This window comes from Ambystoma mexicanum, chromosome 5q, assembly GCF_040938575.1.
Source record: "Ambystoma mexicanum isolate Mex_15411 chromosome 5q, UKY_AmexF1_1, whole genome shotgun sequence".
NCBI lineage: Eukaryota > Metazoa > Chordata > Amphibia > Caudata > Ambystomatidae > Ambystoma > Ambystoma mexicanum.
In genome coordinates this window covers 630,897,566-630,921,371 of record NC_090933.1, presented here as the reverse complement: position 1 = coordinate 630,921,371, position 23,806 = coordinate 630,897,566, and the positions used below count along the sequence as shown (strand labels likewise).

Genomic DNA, 23,806 nt, shown 5'->3' with positions numbered 1-23,806 from the left:
TGATGGAATATCACGAGCAGGAATTAGATACTGGCACAAAAATTAAAGAACCATGGGTACCTTGAAAAACCAAAAAAAAGAAAACAGTCCACCATGCCAAAAAGAGAGCCAAACACATTCCCAGAGATATTACTTTAGAGCAACATGGGAAGAGAAATAATTATCAGGATAACATCACAGCAGTATTCAGCTACACTCCACTCATCAATCCCTTGAAAAAAGGAAGTAATCAAACTCTGGCATATTTTGAACGTGGGTACAGTGAATATTAGGCCCCTCAACTTTGCCATAAAACGGGGACGGAATCTTCGATTTGTTGGAACATACATACATACATACATACATACATACATACATACATACATACAAGGACATTGAAGAAAAGCCAGCTAACACACTTTGTGATACCAACCCAATAGGACATGCCTCTTGCGGACAAAGCGTAATATGCCCATTGATACAATCCATAGAAATTGGTTGGCACTATCCGTGGCAGCAAAAATATGTTACCAATTGTAATAGCTGTAACGTTATTACATGCCCTTGTGCCCCAAGATACGTGGGTATGACTACCCACCCCATTAAAACCTGCATTGGTGAGCATCGGTCTTGCATCAGGACCTAGATAACCACTGCTCCAATGGTGCAACATTTCCTTCAAAAAGGACCTGGGCATGTAGATTTTAAATTATCTGTTTTGGAAAAAAATAATTGTCTCCAGAAGGGAAGGTAATGTGTATTGCCTCCTATTTAAAAGAGAACAACTCTGGATCTATCGCCTACAGACAGACAGGGTAGGTCTCAATGAATAAACGAGTTGGCAGACCTTAGAAACTACATGAGAAGAGCGACAATTCATAATCATTTGACTATATACTGAGGCTGTACCCTGCAACCTGGTTGGTGTATAGCATGAAGAAGATTCAAATTTGCACCAATCTCGGATATTGGCCTCATTTTTTGGAACAAGACAAGTCTATTGCTCACATGACAAATAATATTTGACAGCACATAGAGGGTGTTCCCTGTACTTTTACTAGGTACAGGTTACATGGTGAATGCCCCTTGTCGAATACTGACACAGGACCTCGGGACCCTATGAACAATCTAATATTCATGTCACTTATGTAATTAACAGACCTGGGTTTCCATTTGGTAGTATACATTTTCAGAATTTGAGCTGCTGTGAACAAGCACTCCGACTGTATTCCTGATTTTTCCACATTTAAACAGTGAAATGCACTCTTCATCGCCCACTGTAGACCAATATCGCGAGCTATGGCAACAAAGAACGCATTAACGGTTGCCATAGGAACCAATCTGTGTGAGTAACCAAGGCAATGCCGGTTATGAGACTCTAGTCTATACAGTGCCCTCGGACCTTCACAGAACAATCTCTGCACATCAGGTCTATCAAAGAAATAAATTATTAGGAGCACATTACAGCTATTTAGCCCGCTACGGGCGAAAGAATAATTATACATTCTTGTTTGTATGCAGTCAATAAGCATTCTTTATAAACAATGTAGGTCTATACAGACACGGGTGATTTGCAATAACGGACCAGCGGGTACCACTTCATGGTACCGCCTAGGGGAGCCTACACTCAAACTCCTAGTGAATGAGCATCTACCGTGGCTGTATTGCGCATGTGCGTTCCGACGGCCCCGGGTTGCTGCTCATTAAATGAGGGTCGTGGACGTCAGTCACACTGTTCACCCGTGCAGGTCATCCCCGACCCGTCTGTCACAGACGGATGCATGACAAGATAAGAGAGACTGGAGGGAATCTGGCACCAGCGGGCAGATTACCATACTGCCTTTCGGTCCAATGGTGCCTCCCCATTTGGATTAAATAGTATTCACATGACTTAGATCGCCACAAAATAAAGAAATTAGTGTTTGTGTAAGGCATAAAATAAGCAGTCGCATAGCAATTTGCTATGCAATTCTGTAGGTTTGCGAATTAAATTGCCACTTGTGTATCAAACATAGCTATTTAAGTTACCCTGTTCAATGAAAGCAAGTCATGGGAGGATAGCTCAGCAGCAACGTGCTCGCCTTGGAAGCAAGACGACACGGAGCAACACAGGTTCAATCCCCGGGTCCACACTTAGAAACCTCTGGGTATTAAGCGCGTTATAAATAACCTATCGTATCATATCATAGGTCACCCTGCATTCGTCTCTTGCCCTCAGGCCTCCCCCCACCCATCCTTTTTTCCTCTGTTCACTGCAGTAATTTCCTCCACTCTTACGTGCCAAAGGCCTGTGTGGGAGTGCTAGTCAAGAATTCTTTTACTTCAAATAATTGCAAGCCAAACATAATCGGGATGACACTTTTATTAAGAAAACTATATCCTGTCTGGCAAAGACCAGTATGTGTTAAGTTTATATTTTTTTTAAAGACAGTCCTGCAATTTCATTCCTTGCATAATGGCAGTATTGTCACTGTAAAACACTGCAGTGTCTCCATGCTTTATGGTAAAGTTTAGGTTAGTATATCTAAATCTCTGTAAACTAGATTTTTTTTTATTGGGAAAGATGCATCATATAGACGAGTGAACACTTTTGAAAATGTACACGATTACACAGCCAAATACTTTTGATGGCAAACCTAGTTCTGTGATATACTGTATGCATACATCTTCAACTGGTGCTTAACCCATGAGCTGAACCCATACTCCTGGATGTTCTATCTTATCACCCTGTTGCTTTATACAAGCTACCCTGAAAGTGAGATGGCCACAAACTACAATTTTCCACCTAGTTTGTCTAATTCACTGTCTGATAAGGCTCTTCATTTCCTTGCTCTTACATAATTAATACACAAAGCTAACTAGATATGTTCACAAAGTAGTGGTCAATAGTTCCATCCAGTCTGTAGATCTACAGATCTGCTGCAATACCATCCACCGTATTTAGTCTCCAGAGCTCACTTTGCTCTATGATTGATTGCCTTGTATAACAGCGCAAACATGAGAAGTGGCCAAACTGGTTTCAGACCCTTTTTAATCGTAAATATGTGTCCATTCATGGGGTTAACTTTATACAGACACTCGTCCAGGGCACGCACAGTCTAGTAGATTTTATGAAGGCGGAGTACCATACAGGGCGTTTGAAACTTTTATTCAATATTTACTTTGTTTGCAGTAAATGTCAAATAAAAAGTTTCCCTGTGCATGGCTGACCTCTGGGTGGCAGAACATAAGGCGGATTTTTGGTGACTTGCACCATTTTAAAGAAAGGGCATTTACATTTTTTGTCATTTGTTGCCAAGCTTCAAGCGCATTTCTCTTGGGTTACTAGACCTCTAGGTCTAGCGGAATTTTAAAGAAATTGCAAGGCATGACACTTATTTACTAATGTCAGCGGTACACAAAAATGCTGCATTGTTGGTCATTTTATGTCTTGGGTACAAGCAACTTCTGGCGACATGAAAAATATTAGTATGCCATTGCTCATCAAAAAGGGTTAGTTTGCTAAACAAGAACAATTTAATTAGCAAATTCTGCTAATCAATTTCTTCAAACTAATTTATGGCTTGTTGAGACACCCCTAACTATACCCGACAATACGTTTATGACTGAACAGGTTTTGGAAACCATATAAAACTGAGAGGCCGCCGCACTGCTGGAGCATGATTATAAGATCCTGCACAACTGGGTAAGCATGTGTGGTACAACATCTATAGCAATACCCTATAAAACCACACAAGGTTAACTTATTATATCTAGCCATCTGCCCCTACCCTTCCTGTCTCCTTACAGGTGGCAGAACCCTCCCATGCCTATCATTTAGAAATACATAGGACAATGCATCCAGAGACCACTGATCTCACTAGCTATTCCAGACAAGTATACCGTTATCAGGCAGGATAGAACATCTGCGAAAGTTGGTGGCGTTGCCATCATCGCTAAAACGTACCTAGCCATCAGACTTGCCACCACCACAACCTTCCTTTCCGGAGAACTCTCAATCAAGCTAACCATGTCACCCACGTGAACCATAACCATAATTGTACAGACCTGGCCTTCTAGCCTCCTTTCAGGAAGACACAACCCTACTCTTAACAGCTAAGTCCAAGCAAGGCTCACACATTATACTCTTAGGAGACTTTAATTTAGAACTCCATGACCCAAAAGATCCCAATGCATTAGCCATCGCTAACAACATTGCGATCTAGGCTTTACACAGTGGGTCTCACAAACCACCCACAATAAAGGCAGATTATTAGACTGGATCACAGATATCAATTGCGAGATCAACATTCTCTCTAACCAGCCTTTCGCCTGGACAGACCATCATGCTATTCTTTTCACCATACAAAATGGCATTCAACGTAATTCCGACAAACTAATGGCACCTCCCAGACTAGCCAGAAACATGCAGAATGTAACAGCTCACAAGCTGCTTCCACTTCTACAACCTCTCACCAACCCTACCATCCTTAATGATCACCCTACTGGCTTGGTGGACCTCGATCGCATTTGAACACTTGGTTCACCCCTCACCTAAGAATTCTGCGTAAAAACAAAAGAGCCGCCGAAACCACATGGAAAAACTTTCCTTCTACATCCAACAAAGATAACTTCACCTTAGCCTCTTCCAATTACAAATCAGCAATTTTCCTAGCAAAATGTGACTCCTACAGCGACCAGATCTCCAAAGCTAAATCCAACACAAAAGAGCTTTTTAGCATACTCTGAGAGTTACAATCTCATGTACCAAAGACCTCACATGGTGCAACAATATTTAAAAAGCTCTCTCCTACAAAACCAAGATCCTCCAAACTAAAATTGAGACCAAAAAAGCTAGGTCTTGCCACTAACTTACCCCAACCCGTCACTCAAATTCCGTTACCTGAGCAACATGACCCGTTCAAATCCTCCCCCCTCAGCACTAAGGAAGTTGAGGATATAATTTGAATTTTAAAACCATCCAGATGCCTGGGCGATATTTGTCCAGCAACAATTGTCAGAGACAGAAAAGGAGCTGGCACCCTTTATCACCTCGCTAATAAATGCATCTTTTGCATCCAACACAGTATCTACCAACTTGAAGGATGCCTGGGTCCTGCCACTTTTAAAGAAACCCTCCTTAGACCCCACTAACTACAGACCAATCACCACTGTGCCCTTCCTTCTAAAAATACTGGACAGAGCTGCCAGATTCAGCACCATCTGAATTGAATTGATTGTGTATTTGTATAGCGCCTATTCACAATGTATTACAAAGCGCTTCAAGGAGGGAGGGAACATGGGAGAATACAATTAAATTCTTACAAGTCTTGAAACAATTCAGAATGTGAAAAAAATAACTATCATAATCAGCCTGGCGACATTTCAGATAGTGCAAGGAACAATTAAGGAGAAAATGGGAAGGGAAGAATGAGACAAAACCAGCAGTAACATTACTATGCCTAATGACAATTGATGTAGTGCATGAATACCAGGAAGGGGTGGGGGTTTTACCAAAGGGAGGAGGAGAGGAACAAAACAAGCGACTATCATAATGGGTCAGACAACGATTCTGAATAGCGCTGGGGGGGGGGGGAGAAGACTAAGAGGGAAGGGGAGGGGACACAGACAAGCTGTTATCAGAAGACACGGGACAAGTGATAAGAGTAAGTGCTAATGGACATAAAAAAGGGGTAGAGGGAGGAGGAGAGGGGAAGGTGGCTGTGAAAGACAGGCGGCTACAATTACTATGCCCAACGGCAATTGAGATAGTGCCTGAATTAACTGGGGGAGGGAAGGTCAGGGGAGAGTAGGGGGGGGCAACCAAGACACTCACACAAGGGATGGGGGAAGGGTGGGGGGCACAGACACTCACCAGGGGCATAGAGGTGGGTGGGGGGGCACAGGCACACTCACTGGGGGAATGGGGGTGTAGGGTGAAGCAGCGTACCATGGTGGACAGGGCCTTATGTAGTGGTGGCCGGCTCCCGCCTCCCGGTTGCTCAGATTGGCTTAAAAGCCGATAACCAATGGGAGGGGAGCAGGGCCAAGCCAAGACAGCACATCAGGTGAAAGTTGAACGTCCATGTTGGAGGGCCCAAACGCAAAGAGGCAAAGTAGTAGGTAGCCAAGGAAAATGTCAAAAGCAACAGAAGCAAGGAAAGTAAAAACCTACCAGGGCTCTGCCAATCAGGCTTCCGGTCAAGGCATGGCATGGAAACAGCCCTGTTAGATCTAGTAACACAAATAGCAACTATAAAAGACAAAGGCAACCCTGCACTCCTATTACTTGATCTATCAGTGGCCTTTGACCTAGTAGACCACAAAATACTCAGCAACCACCTCGCCTTGGCGGCACATTTCTCCGACGATGCCATCTCTTGGACTCAATCATTCCTCAACAACAGAACCACCAGAGTATTTGCCCCAACAGCCCCTGCCACACCTATGCCTGTCACATGTGGGGTCCCCCAGGGCTGCTGTGTTTCCCCTACGCTTTATAATATATTTACAAAGCCTCCATTTGACGACCTTTATCACTTGGGTGTCTCATACACAAACTATGCTGACGACACCCAAATTCTGATCCCCATTACAAGCGACTACAATATAGATTCCAAACGCCTAAACGACATCTACACAATCATTCAAGCTTGGATGGCGCAACACAGGCTCTGTCTTAATGATAAGACAGTTACTCCTTGTAGGAACCCAAGCTAGACTTAACAGACCGGAAAAACAGTTTAACTCCTTCACCATTGATGGCAATGGCATCAAGGTATCGAAGGATGTAAAAAACTGGGCATTTACATCGACTCCTTTCTCACCTTATCCAGACAGATCAACGCCACTGCAGCCACCACAGTCTACACCTGCAAGCTCATTGACGCTTGCAGGCCATTCCTAACTACAACTAACTGCATCACCCTAGCCAGGGCACTAGTCCTATCCAAGTTAGACTACTGCAATGCCCTATAACTAGGCACGAGTCAATATAACTTTTTTTTAAAAAATCACAAACATTCCAGAACAACGCGCTCAGAGCAGCAACTAACTTCCCCAGATCACTTCAAATCTCAGAGCCAAGACGCAGCACTCGCTGGCTCTCAAAGAATCAAACTCAAAACCCTATCACTCACCTTTAAATGCTTAAATAACCTAGCTCCGCCATACCTCTGCGACAATTAAATTCAATTCTTCTGATCGACCATTCAGAGCCTCACAAGCCAACCACCTTATCATCCCTAGGCACATGCTTCAAAAGGCTGGAGGCAGAAACGTCCCTGTCCTAGCAGCTAAAACTTGTAACACTCTACCCTCCACCCTCAGAACTGAACCATCATTCCACAAATTCAGAAACAATGTCAAAACCTGGCTCACTATGAACATGGACTAATATCTTCTCCTACGTTACTTTAAGCTGTAAGCTCTTAAAGCTTGCATCCTATGTGATATAATGATTGCACTACCAATCACAGTTCCTGCACATTGATTATCCAACGTGTTATGCAAACACGGCGATGTATATCAAGATAAATGTAAATAATATATATATTTTGCAAACTGTATCCATCTAATCTCATATGTAATATCTCATGCCTATGTAAATACTATATGTAACTGCAAAAAGTATACTATGTAAATATTGTTCGTTCTATGTACCTGTAAGATATGTGCCCAGATGCCTCAGGGCTTGGCGCGCTATATAAATAAATACAATAAGAATAGCAGCAACATAATAAATGCGCTATTATAGCAACAGAAGCATGGCCCACAAAGTTTTTCGTTTCATAATTTAATTTATACAAACACAATGGTGAATCCTGTTTTGAACCTTTTTATATGAATGCACCCAACATGCGGCACATTTTTTTAAATTTTTTTTTTATATAGGGAGTGATAGGGTCAGCCTCTTCAGTGTCCCCTCACCCGTGACAGCCGGCACATCACCAACATCCAGGGCTATTTAACTTATGGAGGGACAGTTAGTTTGGTTGAAGGGTCAAATAGTGCTCATTAAAAGAAGATGGTAAAATAACTGCTGCTCCACACCCGTACACAGTTCACTGGAGACAGTCAACTTCCACCCGAAAAATCATCCCGAGGAGCATGTACATTAAAGTTCTTTGAAAGAGGTAGAAAAAACGTGAAAGGGACAGTAGGCAGTAAATACTATATACACGGGAAGGCTGTGCAGGACCTCCAAAACTGAAAGGAAAACGATTGAACCACCAGTGAAGCGCAATGCATGTTTTTTTTTAGAAGAAGGGGTGCTGGGAGGCACTAGCAAGTCAGAAAATATCTATACTATGGAAAGGAGCATCAGCTATTATTAAGGGTATCAATATATAATTAATTTCAATTTCAGGTGCAGCTGGGCAAATGCCACGAGGCCACTCGGGGCGGTTTAGCAAACTGAAGAACGGAACCGTGTGTTGCCACACGGTAGCCCCATATGCACTCCTATAGGGACAGGATCCCAGGTGAAGTTTAATAGGTCTATAGTCCTGACACCCCAAAGGGAGGGGAACGTACAAGAGTATAAACTATGTCACAAATTCATGCAAAATTAAATACGCTGTAATTAAAACATTGATGACCCGCCCAAAGACGGGTGAGCAGTTTCGATAATATGTGGTAGGACAGCTTGTACCTACCGACTCAATTGTGACAAAGGCTAGGAAACTTTAGACAACTTTTAGCTAAAATATTCTTTTAATATAAAGGAAAAGGTAAATCCACTTCTTCGGCAAATTGCATTTGATTCAATCATAAACAATATATATCAGATGTTTAAAGTACACATCAATACATATATCCAATTCAAATAACTGTCTTCTTGTCAGGTAGAAGAGAAGAACTCAGTTCAACATGTTTTTCAAAATAGATGTATTGGATCACCATCAAATGTGTAGTATCAAAACATAAACAGATAAGATGACTAGTGTTAACAACATCCACACTTAGTCACATAAGGAAAACCTTATCAATCAAGTAAATGATCCCAAATAGCATCATTGGGTCTAATCAGTTGCCAACACGTTTCGGATTTGTAGAGAATCCATCTTCAGGGCTAGGATTGCTATTGGTTCCAAATGAAAAAGTTTTTCGGAGTATGGATTCCTTATGATCCACAAAGTCTTTGCTTGCCTGCTTTCTTGACACTGCCCCGCCGGGCTCTCTCAGGCATGGTGATCCGATGTTACTGCGTTCGAGCTGCGTGGGGAGAAGAAAAGAGAGACCACGGTCCTTTGCTATATGACCGATATGAGTACTTTGCAGTAATGCGTGACCGCACCTCAGCATGATTGGACTCCCCGATAAGCTATCCTTGTGGATCATAAGGAATCCATACTCTGAAAAAAACGTTTTCATTTGGAAACAATAGCAATCCTAGCCCTCAAGATGGATTCTCTGCAAATCCGATACGCGTTGGCAACTGATTAGACCCAATGATGCCCTTTGGGATCATTTACTTGAACTGATAAGGTCTTTATGTGACTAAGTGTGGATGTTGTAAACACTAGTCATCTTATCTGTTTATGTTTTGATACTACACATTGGATGGTGTTCCAATACATTATTTTGAAAAACATGTTAAACTGAACTCTTCTCTTCTACCTGACAAGAAGACAGTTATTTGAATTGGATATATGTATTGATGTGTACTTTAAACATTTGATATATATTGTTTATGTTTGAATCAAATGCAATTTGCCAAAGAAGTAGATTTACTTTATGTTTTCCTTTATATTAAAAGAACATTTTAGCTAAATGTTTTCTAAGGTTTCCTAGCCTTTGTCACAAATGAGTCGGTAGGTACAAGCTGTCCTACCACACATTATCGAAAACTGCTCACCCGTCTTTGGGCGGGTCACCAATGTTTTAATTACAGCGTATTGAATTTTGCATGAATTTGTGACATAGTTTATACTCTTGTACATTCCTCTCCCTTTGGGGTGTCAGGATTATAGACCCATTAAACTTCACCTGGGATCCTGTCCCTATATGAGTGCATATGGGGCTACCGTGTGGCAACACACAGTTTCGTTCTTCAGTTTGTTTTTTTAGAGTCATTTGATTAACTCCCATTGTTCTGAGGGGGTTGCCCCATTTTAAGGTGCATTTGCTCGTTTTAGGGAGGAAAAGTAACTGAGATGCCGCTGTCTGTAGGGAAGGTCCTCGCTATCTCACCTTTTAATGAAGACCACAGCAAGGGAGACAACAGCAGGGATGAAAGAAAGTTCATGACAAATGACATATGAAACTAAGTTACGGAGCTGGATACACGTCTACCGGCTGCATTATTTCATTTGGAAAATCTCATGCAGACATTACGATACTTCAAATATTACACTCTTGAAGGCAAATGATAAACCAGGTGTTAAAACTTGCTAAAGCTCAGGTATAATACTCTTATTAAGTATGCATTACTGGCTAGTATTGTACTTCCATTGTCCCCCTTTCCAATACTAAACTAGACACAATTGAGCTGCAGCAATCCCAACAATTCAGAGTGGAAGTGCACTGGATGAAGGGATACCCTGGAGAAAGTTAACTAAACTGGTGTGCCTTTGTAAGTTACTTCAACGCATAAACCCAGGCCCAAAAAAGGTAAGCTAATCAGGTCTGTGTTTTGGTCTCAATACCGATTTTTTTTACAATGGCGACAAGGTACGGCACACACCAGTTTAGAAAGGAGCAGGACAGATTTTTCAAACGTCATGCAAACCCTTAGCACCTTCTGATTGAGGCATTACTAAGGTTGTGCACAACCGTATAGCACTGGGATTTATTGATACATTTGCCATGCCACACTGTACATATTTATATTTGCCCGTTTAGGCAGCATTCCCATAGATGACGACTGAAGAGCCAACTGTGTCAATATCACTTGCTTGTTCTTGACAATTAGGGTGGCTAACCGTCCCTCTTTTTTTTGGGAACGGTCCTGAATGACAGGTTGGGTCCCGCGTCTGGCAGGCATCCTCTCGAGGATGGGAAAAAGTCCCACTTTTGCTTCGGCGTCCTGATGAAAGCCTTTCTAGCGCTCACAGTTGTGTGAAAATTGGAGACCAGGCAGCACAGCAGCACCCTCAGGGGTATGCAATAGACCTGGGGGAGCCAGGGAATTCCTGCATAGGGCCGAGCCAGCACCGAGTCTGGGGCGTTAGGCCTGGCTCTAGGAACCCAGCACGGGACAAGCCTGGGAAATGGTTGCACAAAACATAGCAGTGCATTCCTCACCTGCTTCCCCCGTCTCCGAGGCGGTTTCTGGGCTAATCATAAAACCTTGTGGGCTCACAGCACCTGCTGCCACAAGGATTGAGGTATCCCGAATATTATGAAAGGAGGATGCGATTTTCCTTTTGGTTGTCAGAGGAGGCCCTGTAATTTTGAGGGAGAAAGACAGGAAAGCGGTAGGAACTTAGAAGTCAAGTCAATTGTAGTTACCAAGTCTTTCGGAGTACGATTAGCTTTTGGAGAAGTGATGGTTTGGGCTTACACCACCGATTTACTACATAAAGCATACATTATGATAGCAAGTGGGCTTCGTGAAGCGTGCAAGTAGGTTCTTGCAGGCAGAAGCAAAGATGAAAGGCATGGATCACAACAATGCAAAGTACAGATCAGGGTTCAAAGACTGGGCTTACTCATCTCATAGCCTAAATCCTTCTCGCCGTCTTCGCCTATTCAAGACTGCACTTCCCTCCGTGTTCCATGCCCACTGGAGGATTTTAAATCCAATGTGTTGCCAAAAATGGTCCGGACTGCCACCACAACCAAGCGTTAGGAGCTGCCTTAAACTACACTCTCCGCCTTCTTGATTAGGCAGTGCAGGATAGTAAGATTCTGCAGGAACAGGAACGGTATTTGTGCGGACAGGAGTGATCTCCTATTCGATGCCCCCTTTGAATAGGTGGGGACGGCATGGCTACAGACGCAACGCGTTCTACATGGGCTTTTAAAAGCACATCCTGAATTCACAAACGGAATGCCTTTATAAAAGCATAGAAAGGAGGGTCCTCCGCCTGCGCTTTTTGAAACAGGTACAGGGGGAGGCGCACCAAGTGCGACAGCTGTGGTTTAATGTCACACTAGCATTGGGATGGACGTTTTTTTTCCCCATTCATTTCACTGAGACGATAATGGCCTGTCTCTGTGAAATGAGCTGCCAGCAACCACTTGGTTGCTGGGAGCATGTCGTACATTAGTATGCAGGAGGGCTTAACAGTGCATCTTTACGCCACTCTCCAACCCCTCCTAAAATGCTCAGGTAACCTTGAAGAATAAATTGACCTGAGCATTTCAGCAATAAGCACAAATGAAAGGAGCGCATTATCTGCTTTTCTTTTATTTGTACTAGTTTATGAGAATCTGGCCATATGCTTTTAAAACCCACGGGAGATTTGTTTAGGTTCACATTACTTTGCATGGTTAATTATGACCTTCCTTGCCGGATGGGGAGAATAAAGCTACACCCATATCTCGTTTTGCTCAATATGTTTCTACGACAATTTATATAGTGCAAGGTTAATTTATTATGAAATTGTAGTTTATTATGTAATGTGTGTTATTTAGAAGTATTAAGCAAATGAAACCCATGGCAAAAACCTAATAAATATGTACATCAACTAATAAATTGCTTAAATTGCCCACGTCCCAGTTTCACCATTTAACCAAAGTGTGTGATCCTGGGCAATTCATTTAATCTCACTGTGTCTTATCTGGAGCCCCAGTAAGTGATTCGGTTCACAGCCCTTGTTAATATATCATGTTACTATAAAAAAAAAAAGCCCCACTTTTTGACTGCCACTCGGAGTGGCGGCGAGTGGCAGTCCTGCAGTATTCTCTTCCGCTGAGACTGCCTTCTCTTCCCACACTTTGGAGGCAGAGCTCTTTCCTCACTGCTCTACAACTACCCAAACAGTCCGCAGAGCGGACGCGGAGTGGCGGCGAGTGGCTGTCCTGCAGTCATGGCTGGCGAGGCTGCGAGGACTGCCGCCCCCCCCCCCCAAACTCCCCGATAGGTGATGTAGAAGCAAGGCGCTGGATGCGTAGCTCGCACCCCCTTTCTATCCTGGAAGAATTGAGGGCTACGAAACGTAGTCAAGACTACTTCTTCCCTACAGTCCGCAGCCCAACAGGAAAAAGAAGCAAACCAGTAACAAAAACACTAAATTACAAACAAATGTGAAAGAAACCAGCTGATTCTCTGACTCCCTTATCAGCCCCGGCAGAAGAAGACCAACGTGTAAAGACCCTCTTGGAATTGCACCACCCGCTGGGGTCGACACCACCGGCCACGGAGGACCCGTTTCTGGAAGTTCCACCGACCGCGAGCTCCGCAGACCCTGTGAACACTGTCCCACCGATCCGCTCACCTGTCGGTCCCAGAGGGGATGACAGGTCCGCGTTGCCCTTAAGGAGTGGATCCAGGTCGGCGGCAAGGAGAGACGCCGCTTAGTAATATCGACGAGCGGCGAGTCCTCAACGCGGGCATTGGCTTTGGCGATCCAGCAGTGACTGAGACTCAAGTGGCCGTACCCTGCAGCCGCATCGCAGTTAAAGCAATCATACACTGCGAAGCGGATGCGGGAGAAGTAAACCGCACACAGGAGGGGCGTTACAACCTGGAACCTGCACCGACGGCCTCTCTTGACCATCTTCCTCCAGAAGGTGTGCCCGATTACAGTCACCCCGGCGCGGACGAAAGCCCACAAATAACGTTAGACAAGCCAAGCACTAACATCACGCCGGCCATGACAAATCAAAGAAAACACCCAAGATACTCGCCGGCAGTTCTCAAAACGGCGAAAAATAAACGACCTGAGCGGGAAAAGAAAGAAAACAAAAAAAAGAGGGCCGTCTCTACACACGGGCTTCGTCACAAAAAAGAACCGCAACGGAATCACTGCCTATTCGAATAAGACTGGGAAGGCAATTCAAACTGCCTCCAATCAAAACCTGCTTACAAGCTTTTTCAACTCTAAAAACATCCAACGCTCACTGTACACAGCAGAGCTCACCAACATTGAAATATTGGAGGCGTTTGAGGCCAGTCAGCCTAAGTCAAAACAGAGGAGGATCGATTACCAGCCATTCTGCCCCCAAACGTTGGCGACCCTGGCCGCCTCCAAACTACACCAAATGCACGAAGAGGTCCCACTTACTAACACTTTAGAGCAGACTTCAACCCCGCTCAAACAGAAATCCCAGGCTCTGAAGGTGGACGGATCGGCGCCCCATATAGACCTCGGCGAACTATTAACGGCACCGCCTGGGACTAACTTTACCATAAACGACGACATTGACCACGGAGATTTCCAAAAAAACAAATGGAAATACTACGGATTCCACATCTGCAACCACCAAAGGACAAGTTCTCATTCCACTTAGCTTTCCCCAAACTTTTCCGGCAGACAAATCATCAAAAGCATCGGTTGGACTAAATTCCATGGCTGATGCCCAGAATCCTGACCTACAACCTTTAACGTCCGAAACCCAAGTACCAACAAACCCTCGAGAGGAGGGACCTCAACTGGACCCTGAACTTCCCCGGTTATCATCAAGGCTATTGGTTGACCAGGCACCTCCATCTATTTCACCACAAAAAAGCCCAAGAGGCCAATCAAATTCTCCTACAAAAGCTCCACCAGAGAAAAAACTCGATATCTTTTCCATCATGTCAGCAATATCAATAGGTTTTACTCCGTTTACAAAACTTCACGAATCTTTGAACGAGACCCTAAAAGACCACACTTCAATCCAGGCGATGATGTACACTAAGCTCATCTTCTTAGAGGGCTACGTGATGGCCCACGAAGAAAGCATAAAACAGACTAAAGAACAAAAACGTTATTTTGCATCATCCCAAGATCAACTTAGAGATTCAAATTCATCAATTGCAGACTTGAGGCAACTCAAAACCTTTAGAGAGATGGGGGAACAAACCTCTCCGTTCATAGATTTGACTGTGCAAACCGCTTACAAACACTCGCAAACCCAAACCAACACAATTCAAACGAAAACGAAAACTGCAACTTGTGTCGAAGCAGGGAGAAAAGATGTGGTGTTGGTAGTAGACATCATCCGCTCGGATTCAGGAAATACTTCTGCGGGCCAAAGTGCCGACCAACCCTTCCTGATCTTTAAGAAAAATAAAATAGAAAAGGACCAAAGCAAAAAGAGTGAATCACAAACTCCGAAGCTGACGAAGCAACAGGCACCTCGGTCCAAACCTAGAACGAAAGTGAGCAAAGACAAGTCCACACAAGTAAGGAGGGATATTAGTCCTCCATTGACTCAGATCGCTCCAACCACTCAAAGTACTAATACGCAATCTTCCAAAACGACTGAAGACTCCATGGACCGGGATCCCTTGATGAACATCAGTCAACATCTTGATGAATCAAACAAACCTCATGGATGAAATAGCCAATACTCAAAGAAGAACGGTAACATTTGTGGGTCAGTTTCAAAGTTCAGCCGACATATCAGAAGATGAAAAGACAAACCAAACTTCACCCTTATTTACTCTAGAAGAACGCCGCAACAAATTAAATCAAAACCTGAAGGAACCTCAAACGAACGCTAGTAACTACTCGCCTATAAACCAGAGCAAGAACCAACATCCAACAGCTCCTCCTCTTCAAACGGCGAATGACTCTAGACAAAGTTCTACCTCACACAGAAACTGCACCGGGACGCACGCCACTCAAAAAGAGGATCAGTTGCGTGAGAAAGTAACCTCCAAGGCAAAATCTGATATAGGCTACCGAAAACCAGGGACAAATACACCCCACTACCGATCCAAAACAGAAAAATACAGCAAGACCTCTAACTCCCTGCAGAAACAGCGGTGGGTTCTAAAACTCTAAAACTAGAACAAATCCAGGGAAACCATGATGACGTGATTCTAAACCGAAGTTCAGTGCTAATCCTATTCAACCACGTGGCAAAGTTGAGGAAAATAAAAACAGACGACCTAAAGATCGTCGATGCGAGCCATAGGAAAGGAAGGGCGCAAACATATCTTCACGTTACATCAGCAACGGTCAAAGACTTATTAAGAAGCGAAACTAGAGATTTACTGAGGCTGGGCTACGATCTTACTGAGTCAAAAAACCACAGTAAACACCCAAGCAACAACACTCACACTTCAAGGGGAAACGAAAACCAACAAACAAAGTACCCAGCAAGTAAACCAACCTCTCAAAGGACGCGGCAAAGAAACAGAGCTACACAGTAACAGAAACTAAGAGCAAAAAAAAGACACTACAGTGCATGCCCCTGTTCCTCCCAACTGTGGAAAATCATCCCTGAGGGGGCAAGATAAACTAAATTCAAGGTTCGGCGAAAAGGGTAAAAAAACTGATACAAATACCCGTCCGACCAACATCAGCAACTTATCTCTGCAGATTCTGAGTAAAACTTTTAGCCAATCGGTTCAATCCTTGCCAATGAATCAAGGTGCAAACCTGCCCAAGCCGACCGTTACGGGCCTATGGTACTGGCTTCCCAAAGCCCTCATATCAAGGAAATCTAAATAGCAACTCAAGAACCCCGACAATAACTACAAAGAACAGCAGCAACCAGACAGCGTCAGACACACAATCAGTCTTTGTTCTTGGAACACCAGGGGCTTTCTACATTTGACCTCCCCGGGCGAAATTCACCTTGGGGAGTACGACATACTCTGTTTACAAGAAACGTGGCTAACTAAACCTCCAACTTTAGATGGCTATGAACTCTCCCTGGCGCCGGCCCTAAAAAGTACAAAAGGCCGTCCATCGTCTGGCCTCTTGACAGCTATTCGCATCGGCCACGGCTTAAAAATGGAAAGAGTTTTAACAGCAAACCAGCATCTTCTAGCGGTGCTTCTGCAATGGACCCACCAGAGTGACCTTGACAAGAAAGAACAAAGCACGCCCCTAGCCATCCTAAACACATATTGGAACCCAGCGACAATAGAAGCGCCAGCTTTCCTCAGTGAAATGGAAATGGACAAGATCTTAACACACTCAGTGACACATATTCTAATCTGTGGAGATTTAAACGCTGCATGCTCAGAGCTAAAGCCCAAAAAACCTTTGACCCTGGCGGACCTCAGAGGTAAGCAGTGGAAAGATCTTATGAAATCTAGACACTTCCAAAGCCTGGACGTGGTTTTTCCTGATCAGTCACGCACTGACTTGGTCAAACGGAGTCTCTCAGTCATCAATTGACCACATATTTATCTCACGATTGCTTTTGGATCTAATCTTGTCTGTTGAGGTGAAACAGACCATGGCCAGTGACCACAACCCTCTAATTGCATCGTGGCAAAGTACCAACGATCAAGTGACCACGTTGACCTACCAACCTGAGCTAAACTCGCAAGGAAACAGATTACGCCTCTCTGCGAAAGACATCAAAAGACTTATCGAACAAGTATAACAAACCCAAATCAAGTGAACTGGAGTTTGTGACTGATTATGGCCCTCTGTTAACAATATACAAGAAACCTGGCCAAACAGGATCCCTTTCGACATCTGTGAAACACTCGTACGACATTACTAGTGGAAAAACGACGTGTATACCGCAAAGCCATTAGAGCCTCAACCAAGCTCGACACAAATCAAGCGAAAGGTGCCAAAGCAAAAGCAAAATCCATCTACCGCTCTTGGCTAAAATCCCATCGATGAAGTCAATACCAACAGGACTCTGAAGCAATATTGAGATCGATCTGTATAAAAAACTCGAAAGAATTTTGGTCATTGTTAAACTCCAAGCAAACCTTCAGGAGCTCAAACATCTAAAATGTGATTGGCGAAGAAACCTGGGAAAAGTATATAAAGGATACGTTCAGACTACCCGGAGACCAGAACCTCGCTAAACTACAGAGCCAAGATTCTCCGTGGGTTAAACTCAACGACCAGGAAGAAATTCTCGATCCAATAAGCAAGCTGAAAAATTCAAGGGCACCAGGACCCGAAGGTATCACCAACATCGACCTAAAGTCGCATCCAGAAGCCTGGTCGACCTTTATCAGCCAAGTTTTTCTAAGATGCTCAAAATCAAAATCAATACCTGCTTCCTGGACAACAGCTACGATCGTGCCAATATACAAGAAGGGCAATATCAACGACCCGGCCAATTACCGACCTATAGCACTGCTTGACCCTATAGGAAAGTTATTTGGATCTCTGCTATTGAAAAGGTTCCAAAACTGGGCTCGGGAAGCTCCGTGCAACGATCCATTACAATCTGGATTAAAAAAAAAAACCTGGGAACTGTAGCCAACATCTTTTTAATAAGCATCCTGAAAACTAAAGTGCTTGTAGGAGGACCGCGGCTACACTTGGCTTTCATGGACTTCACCCAAGCATTCGACAGTCGACAGGACCCTCTATGGAGTAAATTGAAAAACTGGACCTGCCCAGAAGCCATACTAAACCCTATCAAACTGCTTCACACGAACACATCAGTAGAGTTAGACTGAACTGTCAAGGATCAGTATCCAACTCTATCATGATCCAAAGGGGAGTTAAGCAGGGGTGTCCTCTGGCCCCCACCCACTTTTTGGCTTATCCTGGCGATTTCCAAACATTAGAAATTTCTGTGAGATCGTTCCCCACACACAATCAGCAGACTACTTTACGCGGACGATCTCATCCTGATTGATCAAACACCCATTGGATTACAACGCCAACTTGAAAACGTAACAGCCAACAACAGGTAAAACAAAAATAATTACCTTGGAGAAAACAACAAAGAAAACTGAAAAACTAAAATGGTTTTTCCAATCGGCAGAGATCGAAACAGTCCCAAACTTCAAGTACCTTGGGATTATACAAAAAAAGAAATATCCATGCAAGAGCACCTAAGAACAAAAACCAGGAAACTAGCCACTCAAGGAAAAGCAATCGATCAAAAACTAGGTTGCTTCTCAGCGATCGACTTCTATAAAATGAAGGTGGTTCCTGCCTTAACCTACGGCACAGAAGCGATGATATTGCTCCCAGGTGAAATCTGGCCCAAACTTGAGGCTTACTACTGGCGAACAGTTCTCGGTCTGCCGGCTTCTACACCAGTAGCTTCTATTCACAGAGAACTGAGTCTTTTGTCGCTACAAGGGATCCTGAACTGCAATTCCTTAAGACTTTACAGGAAAATCCTACTCCCTGAAAGCCCATTGCTATACAAAATCATTAAAACAGAACTAGCAGTTGAATCAAACAAACTTGTACAAACCTGGAAGTCGTATGTCTCCTTGCGGATATCGAGTGTGATGAAGACGATTTTGATTCAAAATCCGGCAAAAATTTTGAAAAAAAACCAAAGAGTTAGACTGGATAACGACACTCGCAAAAGCTTCAGAAAACAAGTTAACGCAACATCTGCCCCCAAATACTAAGAAATTAAACGAACTGCAGGGATACCTCAAACAATTTCCTAACAGAAAAGCAAGAATTACCTTTTAAGAGCGAGACTAAACCTGCTACCTACAAATGAAATTAAAACCATTAGGGGCCTGTCCAACTCTTCACAATGTAGACTATGTCGCAAGATAAATGAAAAAGAGACAGTAGCCATCTGCTTCTGGGCTGCCCTGAAACAAAACAACTCAGGACGGCTTACATGCAGCATTTTTCTTCGGACCCTACTTTGGAAAGTGAATCTTGTTGGTGGTCAAGAATGATCAGCGGAGACAAACCAACTTGGCTTATGGCCACATCTCAACTTGTGCAGCAAATTATGGCTAAACTGGACACCTTGGCACCTTCTGAATCGATCTCTGCAGACCGAGATTCCTCGCCGATCTTCTACTACCCGAGACTCTAGGCGACTCGACACCTTGACCTCCCAGTGCAAGTTCAAATTGGCCTCAAAAAGGCTGAAAACTCCAGCTGTTCCACTTCTTTTGTTCTTTCGTTCAAACGAAGTTTGCTCCAAAGGCAAAACGAGAAACGGACTTTGAAATGTTCTTTGTAACAATCAATTTTCTTTTTGATTCATACAAATAATTAAAAATAAAAAAAAGCCCCACTCATGGTTTAATGAGTATAGAGTTGCTCCATATATAATAGTGTCTTTCATGCATTTCTCACCAGAGTTATTCGCCACTCTGCTTACTTATGGTAACTTCTTGTAATGTCACTGCCCCTGCTGCATCCAAGTGTCAAAGACTGATGATGCTCCTTGTAATGGCCTTTTCTGTTAAGTCATTTCTACTGGTGTCACATATGCAAATTAGGAGGTTGCATGCATTTTGCTCCACGGGGCAGGGACAGAGTTCCAGCAGGTGAGTTTCCTGCATGTACAATGGTCCTACAATTGTATTTTTGTGTACAGTTTATGTGTTAAAATACCTGCCAGTGGTGTTACCCAAAACATTGATTGGGGGTTGGGGGGGTACGCATGATACTGTATGCAACCGCACTCACTGCAGATCACTTCTGATGTTCTACCACATCTAAAGTGCCCTACGAAACCATTTTGTAAAGACGGTTTTGTCAAGCACGCACATGGGTTTAAGAGAAACCTACGCAGATAGCCCATGTTAGAAAAAGATGTGGCAGTGGGCAATAGTTTCACTGTACACTAAAATCGAGAGTGCAGATTGATTGCCATCACATTTCCAAAACATGACACCTAACAGATTGCCTGAAAAGTTCTATGTTGCACCATTTACCAGGTCATTACTCACAGATCTTCTCTACACTTCCCGTAACAGTTGGAATGCTAGAAACATTTACTGCAGTAACTGAAGTCACATTTGATTAAAACTTAGCTCCGATTTTGGTCAATTATCCGAAATTCCTTCCCATCATGAGCTTAAAGTCATCAATATGAAGCCATGAACCACATGCATGGCGGTGCTGGATAACATTATCCTAATGAATTGAACTAAATACCACAAACCCCACTGAATGCACAATAAGCCTGTAAGCGTACCCTGCCAATGACTGCTACCGATTGAGATACCACCTTAATTAACACACGTGAAGTTGTCACCCCCATCCAAGTGGAGGGTGTCGGCTATTATTCCTGCTTTGCCCCATTAAAGCTCTATGCACCAAGCCTCCCAATGTACTTGTGACAAGCACAACTTCACTTACGCCACTTTTCTCTAAAGCAGGATAAATATGCACTTCATTGTGTGTACATGAAACGCTGCAGTCGATATTCCTTGCATGCAGCCAGACGTACCCACGTGAGGCCGACACTTGTCCAATGCACATAGAAGCATACGTGGTGGCGACATGCATGCATGCACCCGACAGTTCAGGTAGATAAACACAAAAATGTATAATTTTGTTCACGTGGCACAACCCCAGGGTGCTCTGCGTTTATATAGAGCATATCTACAGGTACCACTCGATACATCACGGTACGTGAGTTGATGTAAATGCACGGGTCACGTTCGGCCGAGTACCACATGAAAAAGAATTGGGCAAATTGGTGTTGCCATGTATCCGGGAGCGGTCAGGGTTATGCTACCACCCTTCCTTCCTCCATTCTTGCAAGGGGAGGAGGGCGGGCATCACGCTGTCACACGTCATAAGTTCCAACACTGCGGAAATACAGGAGACATCCGCCCCGTCTTCCACACCCCTGCTTATTTCCCGGGGAGAGATTCTCACCTGTGTCCCCAATGATGATGTACTTAAAGAGGTACGCATATGCCATGGCGCCGCCGCCTTCTTGCTGTTCCTGGCCGCTACTGGGCTTTTTGTCGGGTGTATGCCCCACTGCGTGGAGGAGTCGCGATCCTTTCGCCTGCCCCTGCCTGTGGACTCGGATACAGAAAAAAAAGCCAGTCCCGGACACAAGAGAGCAGAACAATGACAGCCGGGACCCGCAGCAGTTCCAGGGCACGTCACGTAGCCTCGCTCTGGATCTCTTCCTCTTCCGGAAGTGCTGACAGTTCAACCAGCTGTTCAGCGCCTGCGCCTGAGTACCGTCGATGTGGCTCCTGCTTCTGGGTCGGGCCGCTCCCCTGAACAATGTAAGCTGAGCCTCAACTGCGCTTCTCTGGCTGAGCATGCGCTGCGGCAAAGAATGGGTTCCGTCTCGATCGGTCGACGACATGCTAAAGTCAGGCCGAACGTTCAGCGTCTTCTCGGCGGTTTAAGAACAGAGTGGTTGCCTGACTTTAAAGGGACAGGAGAGTGTCCATGCTCAAGTGAGCAGATGTGATGGTGGGCGTGAGCATGTATATATGGCCGTTACCAACCTACATCATGACATGGGCCAGATAATTTAACATTTGTACCGTGCTAAAAATTTAGCAAATTCATTTAAATTGAGTTTTGCTGTTTGTTTGAAATGGAGCAGACAGGTCTTGGCCAAATCTGTGTTATCTAAGCATTTTTGTAACTGGCAAATTAAGCAGTCTGTTATTTGTGCTTTGCACCACTGTATGAAAAGAAACAGCTTTTCTCTTTCACAAATTCCCACTTGTTTCATTGGTTACTGCTGCTGTTTTTGTAGTTTTCTTGCCTTGTCTCAAAATGTATGTATTGGGTAGGGGGATACATGCCAACATTTTGGAACACGGGGAAGGGAGATTTATTCCCAGAAAGCAGGACAACTGTATTTCCCATTGGATTGCATAGGGGTTAGAATTATTTTTGGAGGGACAAAGTCTAAAATAGCAATATGTTTGATAGAAAAAACGTGACTCTCCCACCCTATTCGAGAGGGTTGGCATTTATGATGGGGTTATAACTACATTTATAACAAGCCATAGTTGCTTTTATTCTCTATCACGCTGGTAGAAAAAATGGGCAGACCCAAGTGCAGGTTAAGTGCAGTCAACGGCGGTGCAAGACTGACTTATCTTGGATTTGAAATCGAAACGGTTGACGGGGTAACCAGACTGCCAGTAGGGAAGGTCACAACATTCTACGAGAACATTATGTCTGTGGTGAACAAGGAGAAGGCAAGCCTAAAAGAGATACATTGCTGGGAGGCTAAATTTTTTGCAGCCAAAGTGATTCCTGCGGGAAAGGTATTTGCGCGTCGGCTAGTGGCAGCCACAGGTGGGGTGACGAATGGGAGGCACATGGTGCATCTCAGATCAGGGGTGAAGGAAGATTTAAGGATGTAGGGAGAATTTTTAAAATAATTTAATGGGGTACGAATATGGCAGGCGCCATGGGTGCCCTGCAAGCAAGAAAAATTGTTTACCGATGCAGCGGGTAAACACGGGTTTGGAGCGATATTGGGGCAAGCTTGGTGTAGTGCAGATTGGCCGAACAAATGGGTGAAAAAAGGGTGGTGTAAAAACATATGTGCCTTGGAATTATTCCCAGTACTGGAAGCACTATGCACATGGGCTGAAAAGTTGACTGGGAAAAGGCTTACGGTTTGGTCAGATAATATGGCTATAGTACAGGCGATTAATAAGCAATCTGCACAGTGCGCAACAACATTAGGCCTGGTCAGACACTTGGTTAGGGTAGGACTCCAGTGCAACCCGGACCGAGGGCTAGACATGTACCGGGCATCCAAAACATAGCAGCTGGTGCTCTTTCTCGTTCACAGATGGGAAGGTTCAGACAGGCTTGGCCGCAGGCAGAGAGGGAGATGACAAAGTTCAACGAGAACCTATGGGAGTTGGCGAAGTGGAAACAAGATTGAGAAGGATAAAAGAAGAAGCGTTGGGAGGGGGGGGACAAGAAGGAAATATAACAAATGCATCAAACTGTTTGATGAAATATCACCGGAGACGGGAGGTCAAGGGTGGGAGAACAGGGTTATCGTGTGGGCCAAAAACAAGGGGAAAGACAAGAGCTGGTTAAAAAACTACTTGGCATCAGCGTTTTATTCACAGCTTGGGTGGAGGGCGGACACAACC

General features: G+C 44.1%; 1 protein-coding gene across 1 annotated transcript in view; it reads right to left on the bottom strand.

Moving 5' to 3' along the window:
* RAB2A (RAB2A, member RAS oncogene family) overlaps positions 1-22,038 on the bottom strand; it is a 543,971-nt gene extending 521,933 nt beyond the window's left edge. The window contains exon 1 of the mRNA XM_069621096.1: positions 21,588-22,038. Within this exon, the coding sequence (XP_069477197.1) occupies positions 21,588-22,035 (448 nt within the window). The 5' untranslated portion in view covers positions 22,036-22,038. The remainder of the gene's footprint in view (positions 1-21,587) is intronic.
* Between the last annotated feature and the right edge of the window lie 1,768 nt (positions 22,039-23,806).